Source organism: Leopardus geoffroyi, chromosome D1 (genome assembly GCF_018350155.1).
Source record: "Leopardus geoffroyi isolate Oge1 chromosome D1, O.geoffroyi_Oge1_pat1.0, whole genome shotgun sequence".
Taxonomy (NCBI): Eukaryota; Metazoa; Chordata; class Mammalia; order Carnivora; family Felidae; genus Leopardus; species Leopardus geoffroyi.
Genome location: NC_059329.1, coordinates 26,616,723 through 26,636,768, shown reverse-complemented (window position 1 = coordinate 26,636,768; position 20,046 = coordinate 26,616,723). Strand labels below are relative to the sequence as shown.

At 42.7% G+C, this 20,046-nt stretch overlaps 1 protein-coding gene across 4 annotated transcripts in view; it reads left to right on the top strand.

Moving 5' to 3' along the window:
• The window catches only part of PRDM10 (PR/SET domain 10), a 104,449-nt gene that overhangs the window by 69,922 nt on the left and 14,481 nt on the right, over positions 1–20,046 (top strand). For 2 of the 4 annotated variants that reach the window (XM_045483470.1, XM_045483472.1), the window contains 10 exons: positions 300–429; positions 1,392–1,634; positions 3,245–3,256; positions 8,006–8,353; positions 9,805–9,960; positions 15,687–15,866; positions 16,789–16,899; positions 17,860–18,060; positions 18,737–18,880; positions 19,273–19,443. In XM_045483470.1, the coding sequence (XP_045339426.1) occupies positions 300–429; positions 1,392–1,634; positions 3,245–3,256; positions 8,006–8,353; positions 9,805–9,960; positions 15,687–15,866; positions 16,789–16,899; positions 17,860–18,060; positions 18,737–18,880; positions 19,273–19,443 (1,696 nt within the window). The remainder of the gene's footprint in view (positions 1–299; positions 430–1,391; positions 1,635–3,244; positions 3,257–8,005; positions 8,354–9,804; positions 9,961–15,686; positions 15,867–16,788; positions 16,900–17,859; positions 18,061–18,736; positions 18,881–19,272; positions 19,444–20,046) is intronic. The other 2 variants (XM_045483471.1, XM_045483473.1) reach the window with 2 other exon arrangements.

Sequence of the window (20,046 nt, the reverse complement as noted above, 5' to 3'; positions counted from 1 at the left end):
TGGCATTTCAGAGATATGTTTGTGCTTCCAGAACTTTCAATAATGAAATGGTGTCAGTGCTTTGAGTTTTTATAGCTCCTTTTTTTCCTGAATAATGTAAGAGCTATCTAGATGGCAAGGATGAGACGTTTAGAAAGTGTATATTATCAAAACGACTGTTCCTGTTAGAAAAAGAATCAAGACAAGTAGTAAAATGAGAGAAAATCAAGATTCAGGGCTCATCAGGACCATAGAGGGAAATATTTGTTAGTGAGAACTGTGTAACCATGACTGTTTATAACCCAATCTTTTGTCCCCAGAACAAGAGGCAGAGGAAGGGGACGAGGCAAGAGGCGATTTGGCCCAGGTCGACGGCCAGGGCGCCCTCCAAAATTTATCCGCTTGGAAATAACCAGCGAAAATGGGGAAAAGTGTGATGACACGACACAGGTATTGGGCGAGGGAAGAGCTCCTTCCTTGTCAGATGCTTGCTTAGGGGACCTGGAGCAATTACCAAGTTTCAGTACAAACACCCCCCGAGAGGCTGAGCATCCTGCCATGCCAGTGCTTTGCCACCTGTTCCTTAAAGGGTGACCGGAGAAAGGCAAGAAGAATGTATTCTTTTTTTTTTTTTATTCATAATTTATTTACTTTTTAATTTACATCCCAGTTAGTTAGCATGGAGTGCAACAATGATTTCAGGAGTAGGTTCCTTAATGCCCCTTACCCATTTAGACCATCCCCCCTCTTACAACCCCTCCAGCAACCCTCTGTTTGTTCTCCATATTTAAGAGTCTCTTATGTTTTGTCCCCTTCCCCTATATTCATCTGTTTTGTATCTTAAAGTCCTCATAGGAGTGAAGTCATATGACATTTGTCTTTCTCTGACTGACTAATTTCACTTAGCGTAACACCCTCTAGTTCCATCCACGTAGTCGCAGATGCTAAGATTTCACTCTTTTTGATTGCCGAGTAATACTCCATTATACACACACACACACACACACACACACACACACACACACACACATATATATATATACACACCACATAAGAAGAACGTATTCTTGAATGTTACAACAAAAACCCAACATTGCTGCCCTCAAGATTTGAGATTGATCGGAGATATTACTGGGGGACCCTGTTTAATCCGTTGAAACAGTTGAAATGATTGTATTCCAGAAGAGTTCTCCCATTAGAGTCCTTTCCTCAAGAAGTGATCTGGAATATCTCCTAGTTTTCACAGCCTGGGGATGGTTTTCCCAGAAGGAGAATTTTTTTTTTTTTTTTCTGGGTATCATGACTCTAGCCATTTAAAAAATCATGCAGGAACTCTGAATCTTAGCTGACGATCTCTGTAGCACGAGTCTCTACCTAGGTGGGGAAATAATTCCTGGTTACTGCAATTTCAGGACTTGCTACATTTTTCCACGAAGGAGCAGTTTGATGAGGCTGAGCCAGCGACTCTGAACGGGCTGGATCAACCAGAGCAGACTGCTCTCCCCATCCCACAGCTGCCACAGGACACCCAGCCTTCTCTGGAGCATGAGCCAGAGACTCACAGCCTGCATCTGCAGCCCCAGCATGAGGAGAGCGCGCTGCCCGCCCAGAGCACTCTGACGGCCGATGACATGCGCAGAGCCAAGCGTATCCGAGTAAGTGGGGAGCGCGGCTCCTCCCTGATGAGGTGCTGCCCTTTCTCCAGTCAGCTGGCTTTCGAGGCGCCACGTTTCCTGACTTATTATTCACCGTCCACTTCGAAATCCTGCATCTAACCTACCACATGCTTGATTCCCTTATTTCGGAAGAACGTATTCACTACTTCTGAATATCTTTGTGTCCTGTGACGGGCTGGAATGGCTGGTCCTAGATCCCATCAGTTTAGTAATGACACAGAAGCCTGGCTCTTGGCAGCTTCGGGACAAGAATAGTTCAAATAGGATCATGCTCTGGATCCCTAAACTCACAGATTGGAAATGGGGAAATAAGTCCACTTAATTATAATAATGATTTACAGCGAAGCTGTATCTGTGATTTACAGCGAGGCTGATCTGTGACTAATGAGAGCTCTCAGGTTAATTCTGGGTAAATGAACTTGGTTGTCTACAGTTTCCAAGGGGAGACTGGCAAATGTCATTACTCGTCAACGCAAAGGGACCCGTGGCCGAGTTGATATGGCAGGTACGCTTTACACACCCAGGACAGCTTGAAGTTTAAGCTCCAGGTTCAGAGTTGGTCAGTGCCTCACTTCTGTGGCCTGCGTCTTGACTTTAGACCATGTGGCCACAGGACCTCCTTGGCTTCCAGATCAGATGCGTGTTAGTCTTATTTCACAGATAGCCTCAGAGTCTGAGTTAGTTGCTGCAGGGGATGCATGTGGAGAGCAGGATAAGTGCATGTGCTGACCAATTTACATCCAGAAGACAATTACTTATACCCCTGTCTGTGGCAGCAGGGTATATACTTTTATTGTACTTTATATGTGGATAGAAAGAGGGGTTTTTCTGTACAACTTCTCAGGCTTCACAATTTCTAGATAGGTGATTGTTTTAGCTTATGTTTCTTTTGGACTTCTCATTTGCCTATGGGCTAGAAGGGACCTTGAAAAATAGTTCAGTCCATGCCTTCATGTAAAAGTACATTTAAACACTCTCAGCTGTGTGATAGTATTCAAACATCCTTTTTAAGGGTCCTGTGATGGAAACACATAATACTCTTGGCTCCATGTATATTCTTTCAAAAGGACATGCAAACATACATAAACATAGACCAGAAAGGCAAAAAGCTGTGAATTAATACCTTCCCATCTGTCATTCTACATTATTTCTCAATCTTCGTTTTACTCTCCTGCTCAATTACTGTCTTTTCTGCTTTGGCCATTCTGAATTTTTACTAAGTTCAGAGAAATGCTTACCAGATTTAATTTTTTTTTGAAGGAAAAAACCAACCTCAAAGCCCACACATGTAGTGAAGTTGTGGTTGTACAAGCGTAGTGTGGTTATAACCATACTTGCATTCTTCAGTGAGTTGGGTGACTGGTTTAGGTACAGGGTTCCTTGTGTCAAAGCCAAAGCCATGTGCATGTGGCTTCTGGAGGTCAGTCTTAGTTGAGCTTTTGTTTTTTTTCCTTTCACACATTCTAAAAAGTAGGGCTATGTATTTTTTCATCTTTTCTATCCAGGTTGGTAATGACCAACTGAAGGGAAGTCTTCCAATCCAATTGGTAATGTAACTATTTTTCTCTCCTCTAATGCTGCCTGCTCAGTTGGAGCTGCAGGTAGGTTTGTTTCCTGTGTCTCACGTAACAGAATGTTATTTAAGTGTTTGCCTGACCTGCTCTTCTTTGCAACCTGTACGTGCTAAATCCTGGTGGAAACTACAATTTGGTTGCTACAGTGAATGCTAATTAGTTAATGAGCAACAATTGATCTTCAGATAGGTCAGTGAATAAATTGTGGGTGGCAGATTCCTCCTACACAAAATAAAGGGTAGGACCAAGCGATCTCCAAGGTCCCTTCCAGCTCTACAACAACTTGAACCACTTGTGGGATAGTCGTGAGATCTGACTATAGGCTCGGCACTGTGCTGGGGGCACAATACAATTTTCACATGAGTCCTGTCCTCTAGGAGCTTATAGTCCAATTAGGGAGATAATGGTCATGTAAGGTGGCTTACAGTTGAGTGCTAAGTTTAAAAGTGTAACCTGTAATTGTTACCAAAACTGGGAAGCTACGAAGGCCAAAGAAAGAGGAAGCAGTCAGGGAATATGGATGGAGCAGTTCATGGATGATGTGAGATTTAAACAATCTGGGAGAGAGACGGGAAGAAGGTAGGCTGTTTCTGTGGATGGTGGCCATAGGATCAAAGGCCAACACACGGGCATGTGCTTGGAATGGTTATGGGACAGTGCACACAGTAGCTTGACCCTAGTGGGTGCCAGGTGAAGGACAGTGGAGGGTGAGATTTGTTGGCTAGTCCACCAAAGGCTTTGAAAGCCGGGTAGAAAACAGAGAAAAGTTAAAAGTAAATTAATTAATTAAAAAGCCAACAAACAGGGCCCCTGGGTGGCTCAGTTGGTTAAGCATCTGACTTTTGATTTCAGCTCAAGTCTTGATCTCAGGGTTGTCAGTCCAAACCCCAAGTTGGGCTCCATGCTGCATGCATAGCTTACTTAAAAAAGTCAACAGGGGGGGCGCCTGGGTGGCGCAGTCGGTTAAGCGTCCGACTTCAGCCAGGTCACGATCTCGCGGTCCGTGAGTTCGAGCCCCGCGTCGGGCTCTGGGCTGATGGCTCAGAGCCTGGAGCCTGTTTCCGATTCTGTGTCTCCCTCTCTCTCTGCCCCTCCCCCGTTCATGCTCTGTCTCTCTCTGTCCCAAAAATAAATAAACGTTGAAAAAAAAAAAATTTATAAAAAAAAAAAAAAAAGTCAACAGGGGCGCCTGGGTGGCTCAGTTGGTTGAGCATCTGACTTCGGCTCAGGTCATGATCTCGCAGTTTGTGAATTTGAGCCCCACATTGGGCTCTGTGCTGACAGCTCGGAGCCTGGAGCCTGATTCAGATTCCGTGTCCCCCTCTCTCTCTGCCCTGCTCCCACTCCCACTCTGTCTCTTTGTCTCAAAAATAAAAATAAAACTCAAAAAAAAGTCAACAGGATTTATTTCTTTTTAGTGTCAAGATCAAAATAATATGCAAATTGATCAATTAAATTAAGTTTCCTTTAGCTATTAATATCAAACTTGAGAATCATTATAGGTATTTGTCTATAAAGAATGTTGTCTCAGAATTCATTAAAAATTTTTTTAATTAAAAATTTAAAAAAAATGTTTATTTACTTATTTTTGAGAGAGAGAGTGAGTGAGTGCAGGGGAGTGGCAGAAAGAGAGGGAGAGAGAATCCCAAGCAGGTTCTGCACTCTCAGTGTGACCCAGCACAGAGCTCAAACTCAAGAACCATGAGATCAGGACCTGAGCCAAAATCAAGAGTTGGATGCTTAAACGACTGGGACACTCAGGTGCCCTTTAATTTTTAAATGATGTTATTTTATTTTTTAATTAGAGAGAGAGAGACAGAGAGAGAGAGAGAGCACTCGTGAGCAGGGGAAAAGCAGAGGGAGAGTGAGGGAGAGTGAGGGAGAATCTTAAGCAGGCTCCATGCTCAGTGTAGAGCTGGATGTGGGGCTCGATCCCACAACCCTGGGATCTTGACCTGAACTGAAATCAAGAGTTGGACGCTCAACCACCTGAGCCACTCAGGTGCACCTAAGAACTCATTTCATTGTGGGTTGAATCCCTTATCACAGGTTTTAGCAACCATAACGTTGTGGTACCCTTGAGGATCTTATATACCAAATAGTATCGCATGGTTGGCTGATGGCAACTCAGGGATCTGAAGATCCATAATGGATCCATCTGTGCTGCTTCTGCCACTTTTCATGGTTTCCTCCAGAAATATGTGCCAGCACGGCTCTGAACTACAGAGGATACAAGTGGCCTGGAAGTGGGTTGGGGTGGGGACAGTTTTCAGCACTTTCACTGCCCTGTGCTGTGTGGATTACATGAGGATCATTAGATCAGAGAAATACGGTCTTCAGGGCTTCATGGGGATTAGAAAGATGACAAGAACAAGGTTTGTGGACAGAACTAAGAATGAGGAGCCCGGTGGCTGGTCAGTGGTCAAGTGTCTGAGGACACTCCTGCTAACCAGGAATGGCAGAAGACTTATTAGCATAACAGTCCAAAACAAAATCGAGTTCTGGATTTGGCGCCCAAAAAGGAATGGAATCCCTAGCGGGACCAAGATCAGTGGTACATTGTGTCTGCCCTTGGAAACCTTATCGAACTTGGATAAAGGAACTGATTCTTACCTGCCAAAAGCACTCTAAATCTTGAATGTCTGAACCTCAGGACAGTATTTGTTTATTTGCCATATTTCCATTAAGTTTTAGAAGTAGCCAGAATAGTGTAAGCTTTTATGTAAAATAAGTATTTGTTCAGGCAGAGTAAAAAGATCAGGTAACTGCTGAACTGTATAACAGTGCAAGAAAGCTCTGTGGCTGATGTGAAAAAGGGCTACTGTTTAAGATCTCTGCAGATACTATAAAAGAGACCTTGAAAAAATTCATCTTGATTTTCATATGGAATACATTTCATTAATTCTGAAACTTTTATTGAACACTTCCTATGAGCCAAGCTATATGTCAAGGGATTTGGATACAAAGGAGAATAAAATATGATGCAGTCTGGAAGCAACCTCAGTCAACTTGGGAAGACAACAGAATTTCTAAATACCTACTTGAGATAAATGAGTAGGTAAAATGTCTCTGCCAGCCCTGTGAGAGACCCCTGAAGAGGAAGTTTTCTGTCACAGAGTGACTGTGTTCAGAATTTCCACTAACTAAAACATAATTATTTTGCTTTTCCCCGAATGATTATTTCACTTTAAATTCAGTTTAGACATTGCTTCTTGTAAGTAATTTGAAAGTAAGGGGTTAAGCATGGTTCCTTGTACTTTTTTCATCGCACAAATAATGCGTTAAGGTTTCCTTTAACCCTTCAATTACTATTCCCTCATAGTTTCATAAGCATACCCACTCACAGATATATTTTTTTGAAGGATTATTTTTCCTTCTCCTAGCTCTCTAGAGCATTCTCTCTGGCATTTTGAGGAACTGATGAATGAGTCTTCATTATAGTATAACTAAAATACTGATTCAGAATTCTCTGTGTGAAAGATGATTCTGTTGATCTGCTCTCAGTAGAGCATGAGCTGTTTTTCCAGCCGTAGTGATGAATTTGCATTGAATATCCATCCATATTCTGCCACTAGGATTCCCTGTAACAATTGCATGAATTTACAAGATAGCTAATCAACATTAGAAGTACGATCTGTGACTGAAAAAAAAAAATTGGCTGGTCTAGACAGAGAACAAAGTGATAAGCTTAACTTTCTTAGCATGGCCTTCTAACCAGTGGAACTAACTAGCTACACTGAGAACTTGTCTTCTGCAATTTCTAAGTAGGAAGTGGTCAAATACACATATTCCATTTATGATGGGTGTTCATGTATCTTGTGTCATGAATAAACATGTTCATATAAATCTGTATCCTTCATTTCTCTCTCAAGTTTCTTTTCTTAAATTGAAATATAATTCACATACCATAAAATTCACCCTTTTATAGTGGCTTGTAGAGTATTCCCAAAGTTGTACAACCATCACCATGATAATTCCAGAATATTTCCCTCACCCTCAAAGAAACCCTGTATCCATTTCCTCCTTCCCCTGCCCCTGGCAAGTACTGCCCTTCAGTCCTTTTTATATCTTTTATTTCCTCCTAAACATTTTAATCAAGCTTCTAATTATTTTTCTCAAGAGCTTCAGCAAGTAACATTTGGCTGACTTGCTCCAACCTCATTAATGCGTGTGTGACTTATCCCACATCATTTCTAATAAATCTTCTATTATTCTACTCCATTTGGGGATTTATTTTTTTATACAAATCCTTTATTGGGAATTATTTTTTGGATCTTACTTAAATTCTTTCACCCCCTCCCCCCAACATCCATAAATATTGTGAGACATAAAGGAAATTTGTCTTTTCAGCATTTGGGGCTGGCTTCATTTTTAATGTCTTCACCAGAAAAATCTTCTTTCTTTAAAAAAATTTTTTTTTTAATTTTTGAGAGAGAGAGAGAGAGAGAGAAAGAGAGACAGAGAAGCAGAGAAAGAGGGAGAGAGAGAATCCTCAGTAGGCTCCATGCTGTTAGCATAGAACCTGATGAACCCTGAACCCTGAGATCTCGATCCCATGAACCCTGAGATCATGACCTGAGCTGAAATCAAGAGTCTGACGCTTAACTGACTGAGCCACCCAGGAGCCCCTGAAAGACTTCTTTCAACTGTGTGTCCCAGAGTTGAATTTCTATGGAAAGTCTGACTGCAGAGATCATCCTACTTGTCTATAAAGGTGTGAGCTCCTTCTGCACTTGATTTCCTCACTAAATAATCGTATTTGTGTGTGTCTTTCAGAATGCAGCTCTTCAGCATCTGTTTATCCGGAAGTCCTTCCGGCCTTTTAAGTGTTTGCAATGTGGGAAGGCCTTCCGTGAAAAGGACAAACTGGACCAACATTTGCGCTTCCACGGGCGGGAGGGGAACTGCCCGCTGACCTGTGATCTCTGTAACAAGGGCTTCATCAGCAGTGCGTCCTTGGAGAGCCACATGAAGCTCCATTCAGATCAGAAGACTTATTCTTGCATTTTTTGCCCAGAATCCTTTGACCGCCTTGATTTGTTGAAGGATCATGTGGCCATTCATATCAATGATGGCTGCTTCACCTGCCCAACCTGTAAGAAACGATTCCCAGATTTTATCCAGGTGAGTGTCTACTCCTGAGATTCCAGTACACTTTCTTCTTTGGTAAGAGACACTTCGATGTTTGGGAAATTGAGACTGCCTGTCGCCTGCATTTTCATCCCTTCTTTGAACTTTACGGTTGAGAACGGTATTTCTTCAATCAAGCTGCTTTTGATAAACAAAAGATTATTATGACCCTCAATTGTCCAAATCAGACATTGGCATTTAAACATTTGGGTTTTATTACAAGTAACAAATACCCAGATCTGATTATAATTTTTACAAAGTCTTTCTTAATCTTTGCCAGTACCCTCTACTCATAAAATATAGAGAGCCTGTGGAAGACATACTCCCATTTCCTGGCCTGGAAACATTTTCTCTCTACTACTGTGGTATCCTGTCTTGCTTTACTAAGGTCATGCATTTTGGAAGGAAACAAAGAGAAAGTTGGTATATAATATACTTTTGTGTCAAGCACTGACCTCCTTCCTTGGACTATAGTCTGGAGCAAAATAGGTGAGGATAAATTCCAGAATATTCATGATTTCATTTGGACTTCAAGTGATGATATGCTAGTTCTATGCTAGTCAATGAGTAATTAAATATAAATATCTAATGAAAAATATTCTCTTTTAAAAAAAATTACCCAAATAAAAGATCATAGTTTTATTAGTGTTGGGACTCTTGGTAATTTTATCACTTCACACAAGCAATTAGCAAGTGGCTTAAGGCAGAATCTAATGGCAAAAGAGACTCAAAAACAACGAAGCAAAATGTCTTACAGAAATACCTTGATATGACTACTTAGCTCTCATTCACAACTCTCCTTCATTGGATATTTATGGCTAAGAGAGTTCAGAGGTCATATTCCTTTATTTAAGTTATCTAAAAGTATAGGGAATAAGTCTCAATTAAGGAGAAATGATGCTGGTGATTGTATTTTTCTCATAAATGCATAATATATTTTATGTCATCCAATTCATGTCTTTATTCTTCAGAACGTGATTTAATAGAAAGATGTAAAAGGACCAATTACTGAAAGGGGCTAAATTGCTTCTGTACATGTTGGAGGCAGGAAAAAGTGAGAAAGAATTATTTCTTTATCTTTCTGCAGATAATTTTTAGCAAGATTCATTTAAATCCAAAGGAACTCTGCTTTTAATCTTAAAGAGAGAGAAGGAAAAATGGGTCTTATGTGATCGGGGCTTTGACTAAGCAAGTACTCTTTCTTCCTCTTCTTCAAATTCAGGTTAAGATTTGTAAGGCTTTCTGGCTACTTGTTCTGTTTCTTTGTGACAGGGATACTATGTGTGATTGAGGCCAATTATCAATCACATCTGATTGGATTACACCGCCAGGTTGATGAAAATCCATGGTAATGCGTTTGGCTCCCTCTAGTGTTGATAAGCCACCTTTTGCCATTTCATTTGGTGCTTGAGTCCTCTGACTTTTTCGTGTCTTCTAACTGCCAGGTGAAAAAACACGTGCGAAGCTTCCACTCAGAAAAGATCTACCAGTGTACAGAGTGCGACAAGGCCTTCTGTCGTCCTGACAAACTGCGTCTCCACATGCTCCGACATTCGGACCGCAAAGATTTCCTGTGTTCCACATGTGGAAAGCAATTCAAGGTATGTAAGCAGGGAACAGCCTAAGGTAGTTCTCATGCTGCTGAAATTATGTCGAGCTAAGGCCTGTTCATTTCATCAGTTAATCACCTACTTACAAAGAACTGAACTTGAAATGCATTTTATGTCTCATGTTTGACTTAGTTATTATTATAAAATTAAGGAAAAAAACTCACCTTAATTTCTCCAAATAATTAATTCAAATTGCTGAATAGAGTAATACCACATTTCCTTAAAAGATCTAAATGCATAATGAACAGAACTAAGTTGCTATTGAGGAATTCCTAAGAGAACAATACATTTACTTACCAAATCAAGAGATTTTTATTGAGCACTTATGAAGTATTAGAGCCTGGTAATTGAGCCCTGAAAGTCGTAGGACTCTCATCTAAGGGAGGTGGGAAATCTGTAGAACACTGAATGGCTTAGACAACTTTAGGGGGATGGTAATGACTCCAAGGATTAAATAGGGCATAATCGGGGTGCCTGGGTGGCTTAGTTGGTTGAGTGTCCGACTCTTGATTTTGGCTCAGGTCATGATCCCAGGGTTGTGGGATCGAGCCCTGCATTGGGCTTTGCACTAAGCAAGTTTGCTTGGGATTCTCTCTCTCCCTCTCCCTTTCCCTCTGCCCCTCCCACATTTGCTCACTTGCTCTCAAATAAATAAACATTAAAAATTTTTTTAAAAATAAAATGAGACCTAATAAGTATCAGTTACCTGCCTGGAATTTAGAAAAAGCAAAGGAAAAACCTACAGGAGAATCAGATAAGAATTAAACAAGTAAATGTGGAAATAATAAAGTGTTCTTCGTTGGGAAATCAGATGGTTTGCATTCAATAGAGAAACTCCAGTAATGTGGTTGTATGTCATGCTGTCATAGAAATGAAAAGAATCAGAAGTGGATGCAGGAAGGAAAAACTAATTTGAAAAGGTTGTATTACATAGAATGTGTAGACATTAAAGAGAAATAGGGAGTAATTTTCAGAGTTTAGGTTGATGTATTGTGGAATATAATGCTGATAGCTTTCAGTATACAGTAGCATGGTTTAGAACTAATGTGAAAGGTGTAAATGGGCCTAGTATTTTTTGTTGTTGTTTCTGAATCAAAAAACAACACCAACAGTATATGTAAAAGGAAGGATCCCTGTCTTATGATGTTAACCGGTTGGCCATCCATCCATCCTATCCATTCCATATTTTTTCATAATCTCTTTTGTGCCAGATGTTATTTTCACACCATGCAGGTAAAACACCTTGCTGCTTTCATGTTCTCCTTTACCTTCACCCAGTGTGTTACACAGGGTTCAATCAGAGAAGCAAACCCACTAGAGTTGTGCGGTAAAGGATTTTCTTATGGGAATAAGAACTTCATTATAGAAGAAGAGAACTAAGAGTCTGGCAGGAAAAGTTGGAGGATCAGAGAAGAGTCACTAAGGCACCCTTCTGAAGCCCTGGTCTGGGTAGGCAATGGGAATTTACCTGGGAGTCTGGGAACCCAGGCACCTGCACCAGGCTCAGGAAAGAGAGCTGGTGCTGTCCGTGGGAGGCTCGTGCTGCCTGTGTTAGTGAACGCGGACTGGCCAGCGGCACCTGCTCCCAGGAAGAGGGCTGGTGGCCTAATGGGAGACAACAAGGGTGAGTGAGGCTGTCCTGCATCTGACCCACAGCCTCATGGCCGCTGCTTCATTTCCACCTTGCAGTCTGGCGCGAGCCTCTTTCTTAGCTAAGACTAACTGGGAACCACACTGGGAAGGGGATCTGTGTAAATGTAGTTAGTTCCCTTTAGTCAGATTGACACATTATAAAAGCACAATGTACCTACAACCCATTTTTCAGACTATGGTGAGTTATTTTTCTAGAGAACAAATCTGATGCCATGTCCCTTCAGAAAAACCCTTTGATTTTAATTAATGTTCTTAAAGTTTATTTATTTATTTTGGGAGAGAGAAATTGAGAGTATGCCCGAGTGGGCAAGGAGCAGAGAGGGAGTGAGAGAGAGAGAGAATCCCAAGCAGGCTCCATGCTGTCAGCACAGAGCCTGACACGGGGCTCGATTCCACAAACCATGAGATCATGACCTAAGCCAAAATCAAGAGTTTGACACTTAACCAATTGAGCCACCTGGGTGCCCCAAAACCCTTTAATTTTAATAACCACCTAGATAGATTCCTAAGTGCTTATCACTTAAAAGTCACCACAAGGCACCTGGATGGTTCAGTCAGTGGGGTATGCAACTCTTGATCTCAGGGTTATGTGTTCAAGCCCCATGTTGGGTATAAAGTTTACTTAATTTAAAAAAGTCACCACAAGATTTGGCTCCCATAACAGAATATACAGAGTTGTCAAATCACTAAATTGTACACTTGAAACTAATGTAACCTTATGTGTCATCTAAACTCTAGTGTTTTTTTCGGGCGCCTGGGTGGCTTAGTTGGTTGAATGTCCGGCTTCAGCTCAGGTGATGGTCTCACAGTTTGTGAGTTCCAGCCCTGTGTTGGGTTCTCTGCTGTCAGCACGGAGCCTGCTTCAGATCCTCTGTCTCCCACTCTCTCTGCCCCTTCCCCCGCCAATGAATTACAATAAAAAAATAATAAACTCTAGTGGTTTTTTTTACATGTTTATTTATTTTGAGGGAGAGAGAGAGAGAGTGTGTGTGTGTGTGTGTGTGTGTGTGTGTGTGTGCTCGTGTGCAAGCAGCAGGGTAGGGGGCAGACAGAGAGGAGGAGAGAGAATCCCAAGCAAAGCCTGATGCAGGGATCGATTCCATGAACTGTGAAATCATGACCTGAGCCGAAATCAAAAAGTTGTCCACTTAACTGACTGAGCCACCCAAGCACCCCTACCCTCTGGTTAAAAACAGAATCTGGCTCCCAGTTACCTCTGCATTTCCCCCTTCCACTTTGTACTCTGTTCTACTGAACTGTGTGCTTTGCTTAAGTGTGGCATGCTGCCTCTCCTGGGGGCTTTGCATCTGCTCTCCTTTACACCCCACCCCTGCTTGAAATGTACTTTCCGACTCTCTCATCATTCCACCCAGCTGATGGCACTTCGTAGAGGCATTTCTTGCTGCCCTCCCCTCCACTGGCTGAAGTGCTTCTGCTTCTCCTGTGTGTTCCCCTAGGACCCTTTACTTACAACCTTGTCATAGCATTTATACTGCGTTGTAATTGTCCTACTACACGCTCCATGAGGGCAGCACATGTAAAGACAAGGCAGGACCTTCTGGCTTTTAGGAGCTCTCAGGGTTTTTCTTTCTTTCTTTCTTTCTTTCTTTCTTTCTTTCTTTCTTTCTCTCTTTCTTTTTTTTTTAATTTTTTTTAATGTTTATTTATTATTGAGAGAGAGAGATACAGAGCATGAACAGGGGAGGGCGAGACACAGAATCTGAAGCAGGCTCCAGGCTCTGAGCTGTCAGCACAGAGCCCAATGTGGGGCTTGAACTCACAAACTGCGAGATCATGACCTGAGCTGAAGTCGGTTGCTTAACCAACTGAGCCATCCAGGCGCCCCGGTTTTTTTCTTTTCTTATAAAATTTTTTTTAATGGTTATTTGATTTTGAGAAGGTGCAGGTGGGGGAGGGGCAGAGAGAGGGGGACAGAGGATCCAAAGCGGGCTCTGCACTGACAGCAGAGGGCTTGATGTAGGGGCTTGAACCCACGAACCATGAGATCATGTCCTGAGCTGAAAGTCGGACACTGAACTGACTGAGCCACCCAGATGCCTCAGGAACTCTCAGTTTAAAGAGAAGATTAGAGGGACACCTGGATGGCTTAGTCTGAGGAGCGTGTGACTCTTGATCTCAGAGTCTTGATTCGAGCCCCGTGTCAGATATAGAGATTACTTAAATAAATAACTCTTAAAAAAATTATTACTGCTACTGTAATAAAGAAAAGAATAAAATGCCATGAGGATGAACTCTGACTCCGGGTGTAGGAGAGACTTCATAAATAAGGTGACCCTTGAATTCATGAAAGGGTGGGGAAGAGTTAGCCTGCTAGAGAAAGGGACAGTAGGAGGAGGGAGGGAGAGAGGGATAAAGACGCCCCAGAGGCATTTTAAAGCTGGGCTGAACTAAGGCACAGGCAGTGGGCACGGAAAAGAGGGCCCCTATTCAAAACAAACGTCTGAGGGAGAATTGGTAGGACTTTGTGTCTGGATGAAAGGCTGATGGTTAGACAACGAGGGCTTGGGATTTGTAGCTTGGGAGGCTAGGTGTTTGGGAAAGTTGGTGATCCGGCAGCAAGATTTAGGCAGGAGGAGAGAGTAGGGGCGTAATGGATTGGTGTTAGGGCTGTTAGGACGGAAAAGCCTTGCTGAGATTTGTCCTTCGGCAAACATGTCTGTCTCTGCATGCAGAGCACAGAGAAGTACTAGTAGTAGGCTTTTGGACTTAAGCAGTGATTCAGTAAAAATAAATTGGCTTGTTTAAAGGGAATAGGTGGGGGAAATTGGTGAATATAGAAACGTAACAGAAGTCTGAGGCGGTGAGTTTGATCACTGTATCTAAAGAGACTAAAGATAAATACTGTTATTTAGGGCAGGGTTTGTAATCCAGACTTTACTGCAAATGAGGAGACTCTCAAATTCTCTCCTGGGCTTTCCAGGAATTAGGTGGGTGGCAGTAGGAGGAAAGAGCAGCTGGGTGTCGTGCAGAAGGGAGAGGTAGGTGAGGGGTGCTGAGCTTTGGAAATCTGAATTCAGCGTGGTTCCTGATACATGGTGGGCACTCAAGAAATACTTGTTAAATGCACTGAAAAATGCAGTGGTTAAATAAAAGTCCCTATACGGAAACGTGGGGAGGACTGTTCTGGTGAGCAGGATCAAAATCTTTATAAGACCAGGGCGCCTGGGTGGCTCAGTTGGTTGGATGTCCAGCCTTGACTCAGGTCATGATCTTGTGGTTTGTGGGTTTGAGCTCCATGTTAGGCTCTGTGCTGACAGCTCGGAGCCTGGAGGGAGACACAGATTCTGTGTCTCCCTCTCTCTCTGCCCTGCCCCTGCTTGCAGTCTGTCTCTGTCTGTCTCTCAAAAATAAATAAACATTAAAAAAAAAAACAAAACTTTGTAAGCCCAGTAACAGTTTAATCATATGTGTAAGAGAAGAGAGCCACGTTGGATAAGGGAGCTGGCATTTGTTTGAATTCGTTTTTACTCGGGATGGGCTCTGCCTGATTTTCTCTCTACGGACTCATATCAACATGTATCACTAGATGAGGTCATCAAACTAAGACCTGTGATCTAGACCGTTATGCTCCATCCACAGTGGGCCATGGAATTGTTTACTTGAACCTCTAAATCCACAAAATGAGAAATTCTTAAATTTATGTGGGATTTAGAAGAATATTATAACATTTGCTAAAATGTGTGGGAATAGAGCATTCATGTGACTTTGTAGATCTAGTATTACTTATCATCCGTTATCAATTTACCTTGTGGTCCGTAATACCAAACCTACTCCATTATCCTTTGATCTCTTCCACATACACGTGAAGTCCTTCTTCTCAGAAACCAAGGCTCAGTGGGACACACTTACTTGCTAGTGGACAGAGTAATTTTTCATTTCCTTTTTTTCATGTCCTTGTACCCTCCAGCACCCTAGCAACTCAGGTGCATCATGGCAGGTTGTGCTTACTAGGAACTTGTATTGCTTTTTTTAATCCTTTCATTGAAAGCTTTTCTACCCCTGCTCCCCACTCCCCTGCCTTTTCAAAACTTCCCTCTAAATAGCGAAAAGACAAACTACGGGAACATATGCAGAGGATGCATAATCCTGAGAGAGAGGCCAAGAAAGCCGACCGCATCAGCCGCTCCAAGACGTTCAAGCCTCGTATCACGTCCACAGACTACGACAGCTTCACGTTCAAGTGCCGCCTGTGTATGATGGGCTTCCGGAGACGGGGCATGCTGGTCAGTGCCAAACGGCTTCCAGACCCACCTATTTCTGTTTATGGGGCTGGCTTCTGTGCAGTATCCTGTACGAGACTGGTCAGTAGGTTCTGTCCGTGGTTAGGGGAGAGGCTGGAAGTGCGTAATGCCCAACGGGGTTCTCTCCTTTCCAGGCCCCCTGCCCTCCTTTGCCGCAGCTCATTTCTGGTGACCTCTTGGGAGAGGTCTTTTTCTGTCACTTTTCATTACTAGTTTTCTTTGCCTTCACCCTTCTCAATCTCTGCTCTTATACTTTATTTCCCTCTTCTCTTTTGTGTTCCTGAACGTATTTTCTGGTGAGGTCTTTCCTTGTCTCCAACTGCTCCCTTTTCCAGATGTGATACGACACTAAAAGGAAACTGCCCTTCAAAGCTGGGTATGTGAACCCAGGTTAGCAGACACATTAGGGTAGCCAGTTCACTGCCCTCGATTCATTTGGACCTCATTACGGTTTTGGCAGAATATATTTCTGCTGGCAGCTAAAGGCATAGGGCATTATTTACAACTTAGAACCTGAGTTTGCATCTCATTCAGTGTCCTCAGTAAGGCTAGGGCACTAAACAACGAAAGACAGGTTTGCATCAGGAGAATTCAACAACGAAATTCGTGCCAGTGTAATTTTCAATTTTCCATCAGCGGGTTTTCCAGTCAGAGTGTTAATGGAATCTGCAGTGACCCAATTCCCCTTCAGTAATTTGCTGAATTACTGTTAGCTCCCGTCAACGGTGACTGTTAAGGCTTGGTGTCAGATGGGCCTGGCAGTGCTGGTTCTGGCCACATGCCCTATTGTTTTGGGGCACTGCTTCAGAGAATGCCAACTTCCAGCCGTCTAGACCAGGGGCGTTTGGTTAGTGTCTGTCTGTAATGGGCTCTCTTTTTCTCATTTGCTTCTTCCCCTCTTTAGGTAAATCACTTATCAAAGAGGCACCCAGACATGAAGATAGAAGAGGTGCCAGAGTTAACTCTGCCCATCATAAAACCCAACCGCGATTACTTTTGTCAGTATTGTGATAAGGTAAAAGGCAACGTGTGTCTCTGGGAGCCCTGTGCAGAGCCCATGTGTCTGCATGTATAAATACATACTCGGATCTTGCAGTTACTCTTAACAGATGGTTCCCTGTCTCTCGGTAGTTTTCCATTCAGATGAGAAAGGGCTAGAAGCTCAGCCTCATTTTAAGCCAATTTTTTTTTTTTTTTTTCTGAAGCATTAGTTGACTTTGTGTTTAACACTTTTCCTTCATTCTGTGATTTTTGTTATAAAGGTAGAGGCTTACCAGGAGCTTAGTGTATGAATTCATTTCAAATTCCTAAGCTCCAAAGTGAAGGTGTTCATCATCCTCCCTGTAAAATATACAGGTTTTGGATTTCTAGAAGATTGAGTAGGATGTAGAGAAGTTTTGCAATGGAAGACTCTTTGTACTATTTCATTCTTACTTTTGTGCAGTTACAGAAAGACAGAATATACACGTATTGTTCCATTGCAATATTGTTCCCTTATACAACAATGTAGTTGTGTCAGCTTAAAACTGGGAAGCTTTCTAAAGTGTAGATTCATCATTTCAGGTACTAGTCGCTATTAGACTTGCCATTTTGGAGGATTCTTTGGCATCGAGTACTAGTAAACATATGGGAGCTTTTGCAGAAAGGCAAAATGGGATGAATGGGCCTTTGAAACAATCCTTTTTCTGTGATTATGTAACCACCTCTTAAACTTTAGGGTAAAGCGTATTTTTATTATTACTATCTTAGATATATAAATTCCAAGAAGATACTTAGCATATCTATATTATGTTCTTATTTTATTTATTTAGGTTATATCCTTATTATCCTTTAATATATCTGTTAATATATTTTATTTTGGGCTACATGAATGCTTTTTCTCATTTCTCATACCTAACAGTGGAACCGTTAGTTTGCTTTAAGTAAGAAAGTGGAACCGCATACCGCTTTCATTGTGGAGCATTTGAATTTGCAGGTTTATAAAAGTGCCAGCAAGCGAAAAGCCCATATTCTGAAGAACCATCCAGGGGCTGAGCTCCCACCAAGCATTCGCAAACTCCGTCCAGCTGGCCCTGGAGAACCAGACCCCATGCTGAGCACCCACACCCAACTCACTGGCACGATCGCCACCCCTCCCGTCTGCTGCCCTCACTGCTCCAAACAGTACAGCAGCAAGGTATGGGGAAAGGCTTTGACTGCATCTGAATCAAGGTCATTATTCAAGGAATCTCTTAAGAGAAGGTGGCGATTCACTTGCTCTGAATTGATGGGGCACTAACGGAGTTGTTTTCCTAGGTCAGATGGCTAAGGAGCTGCTTCCTGAGAATAGGGACCGCAAACCCAAAATGAGAACAGAATAGTGGAATTTCCCCAGTTAATGCATCTCATATATAGGCCGAGCACTCGATTGGTTTCCTCTTCCCTTGGTCTGCAGAGGGTCTCATATTTGAATATTCTATGATCATAGTTTATGAGCTCAGGCTTGCAGAAACACTACATAGGAACTTATGTGATAGATCTTGAAAAGGGGTCATTCTTGGTTGGGGGGAGGTTGTGATTGATTGCTGTACGTATTGGTGGATTAGGGGATGCTATGAGGTATTCTGACCTTGCTTGACATTGTGGGGGTCACATGAATCTTCAATTTCTTTTCAGCCTCTTCCTTTCTCTCTTTCATACTGTTGTGCTGCTTTGGGAGGAACAGGCGTGGCGTCAGCATCACTCTATTTTTTTGTTGTTGTTGTTTTTTTAAGGCATTAAAGACCTTAGGAATCTTTGGAGGGTTTACATTTGAGAAGGGTGGAAAACAACAAATTCTAGTAATTATTCTTGGTTTTGCCGTAATTTTTCAGACCAAGATGGTACAACACATTCGAAAGAAGCATCCAGAGTATGCCCAGCTCCCTAACACCTTACATACACCACTGACAACAGCCGTGATCAGTGCTACCCCAGCTGTGTTAACCACAGACAGTGCCACTGGAGAGACTGTGGTGGTAAGTGTGTGACCGAGGAGGGCACCTCACCTCCTTCAGTGCCTATCACAGCTTCCATTACCACAGCTTGTGTCTATCTTGCTATTTAATTGGCTGCAAATGTAGCCCATTTTCCTTCAATTTTCTGCACAGGGCATTATGCTTATGGTTGGTTGGTCTCCTAGTCGATGCTTTCCAAAGCTCTCTGTACAAGGGGTAGCAAGAAATATTCAGTGCTGCTCCTTTGTGGCGAGAGGGTAACTCCATTGGGCCTGACACAGAGAGATAGATACAGATATATAGGTAATCTTCCAGCATCTTCTCACCTTTGGATTTTTTCCTGTCTGAGCTCAGGGCTAGTTTGTATAAGCAGGAGTGTTACCAGCTAATGTGTTTTTTGGTGACTTTTCTAGACAACAGACCTCCTGACCCAAGCCATGACAGAGCTGTCCCAGACGTTAACAACAGATTACCGGACGCCGCAAGGGGACTACCAGAGAATTCAGTATATTCCTGTGTCACAGTCTACATCTGGTCTTCAGCAACCGCAGCATATACAGCTGCAGGTGGTGCAAGTAGCTCCGGTACCGTATCACACTTCTCTTTACCTTCGTGCGTGCCATGTTGCCACAAGCCAATATGGCAGGCGGGCCATCACAAGCACCCAACTCTCAGAGCTGGGGCTGGACCCGACGGAATGTGCTTGTGCACCTAAGTTCTGAGTCTAAGGCATTCGTAAACCCCTCCCCGTCCCCGCCCCCCCCCCCCCCCCCCACCGCCGGCTATAGAGGGCTCTGGACTCAGCAGTGTAAGAGATTCCTCTCAATAGCAGTGTAGAGATTTTAGGCTCGAGTGTACGCTGTAATCCCGTGCCATTGCAGGACAGTACCATATGAACTCTTTCGGAGCCTCTTCCGGACCCTTGAGCACCAAAGTTGACTATGTGGTGAGGAACCAGCTTGATAAGTCCCTATGTGGGCATCGAACAACTAACATGAGTGGGAGGTTGTGAAGAGTAATTGTGAGTCTTGAGTGTCAGTCAATATCTTATTACTACAGAGGTATAACTGTGTTCCTTCTATCAGACGATTAGTAGCTCATTCTCACTAATTAGGGAGCTAGAAGAAGGAACCCTCCCTAAACTATTGTTTCACTTTATTATGCTGAGGAAGTGTACTCAAGGCACA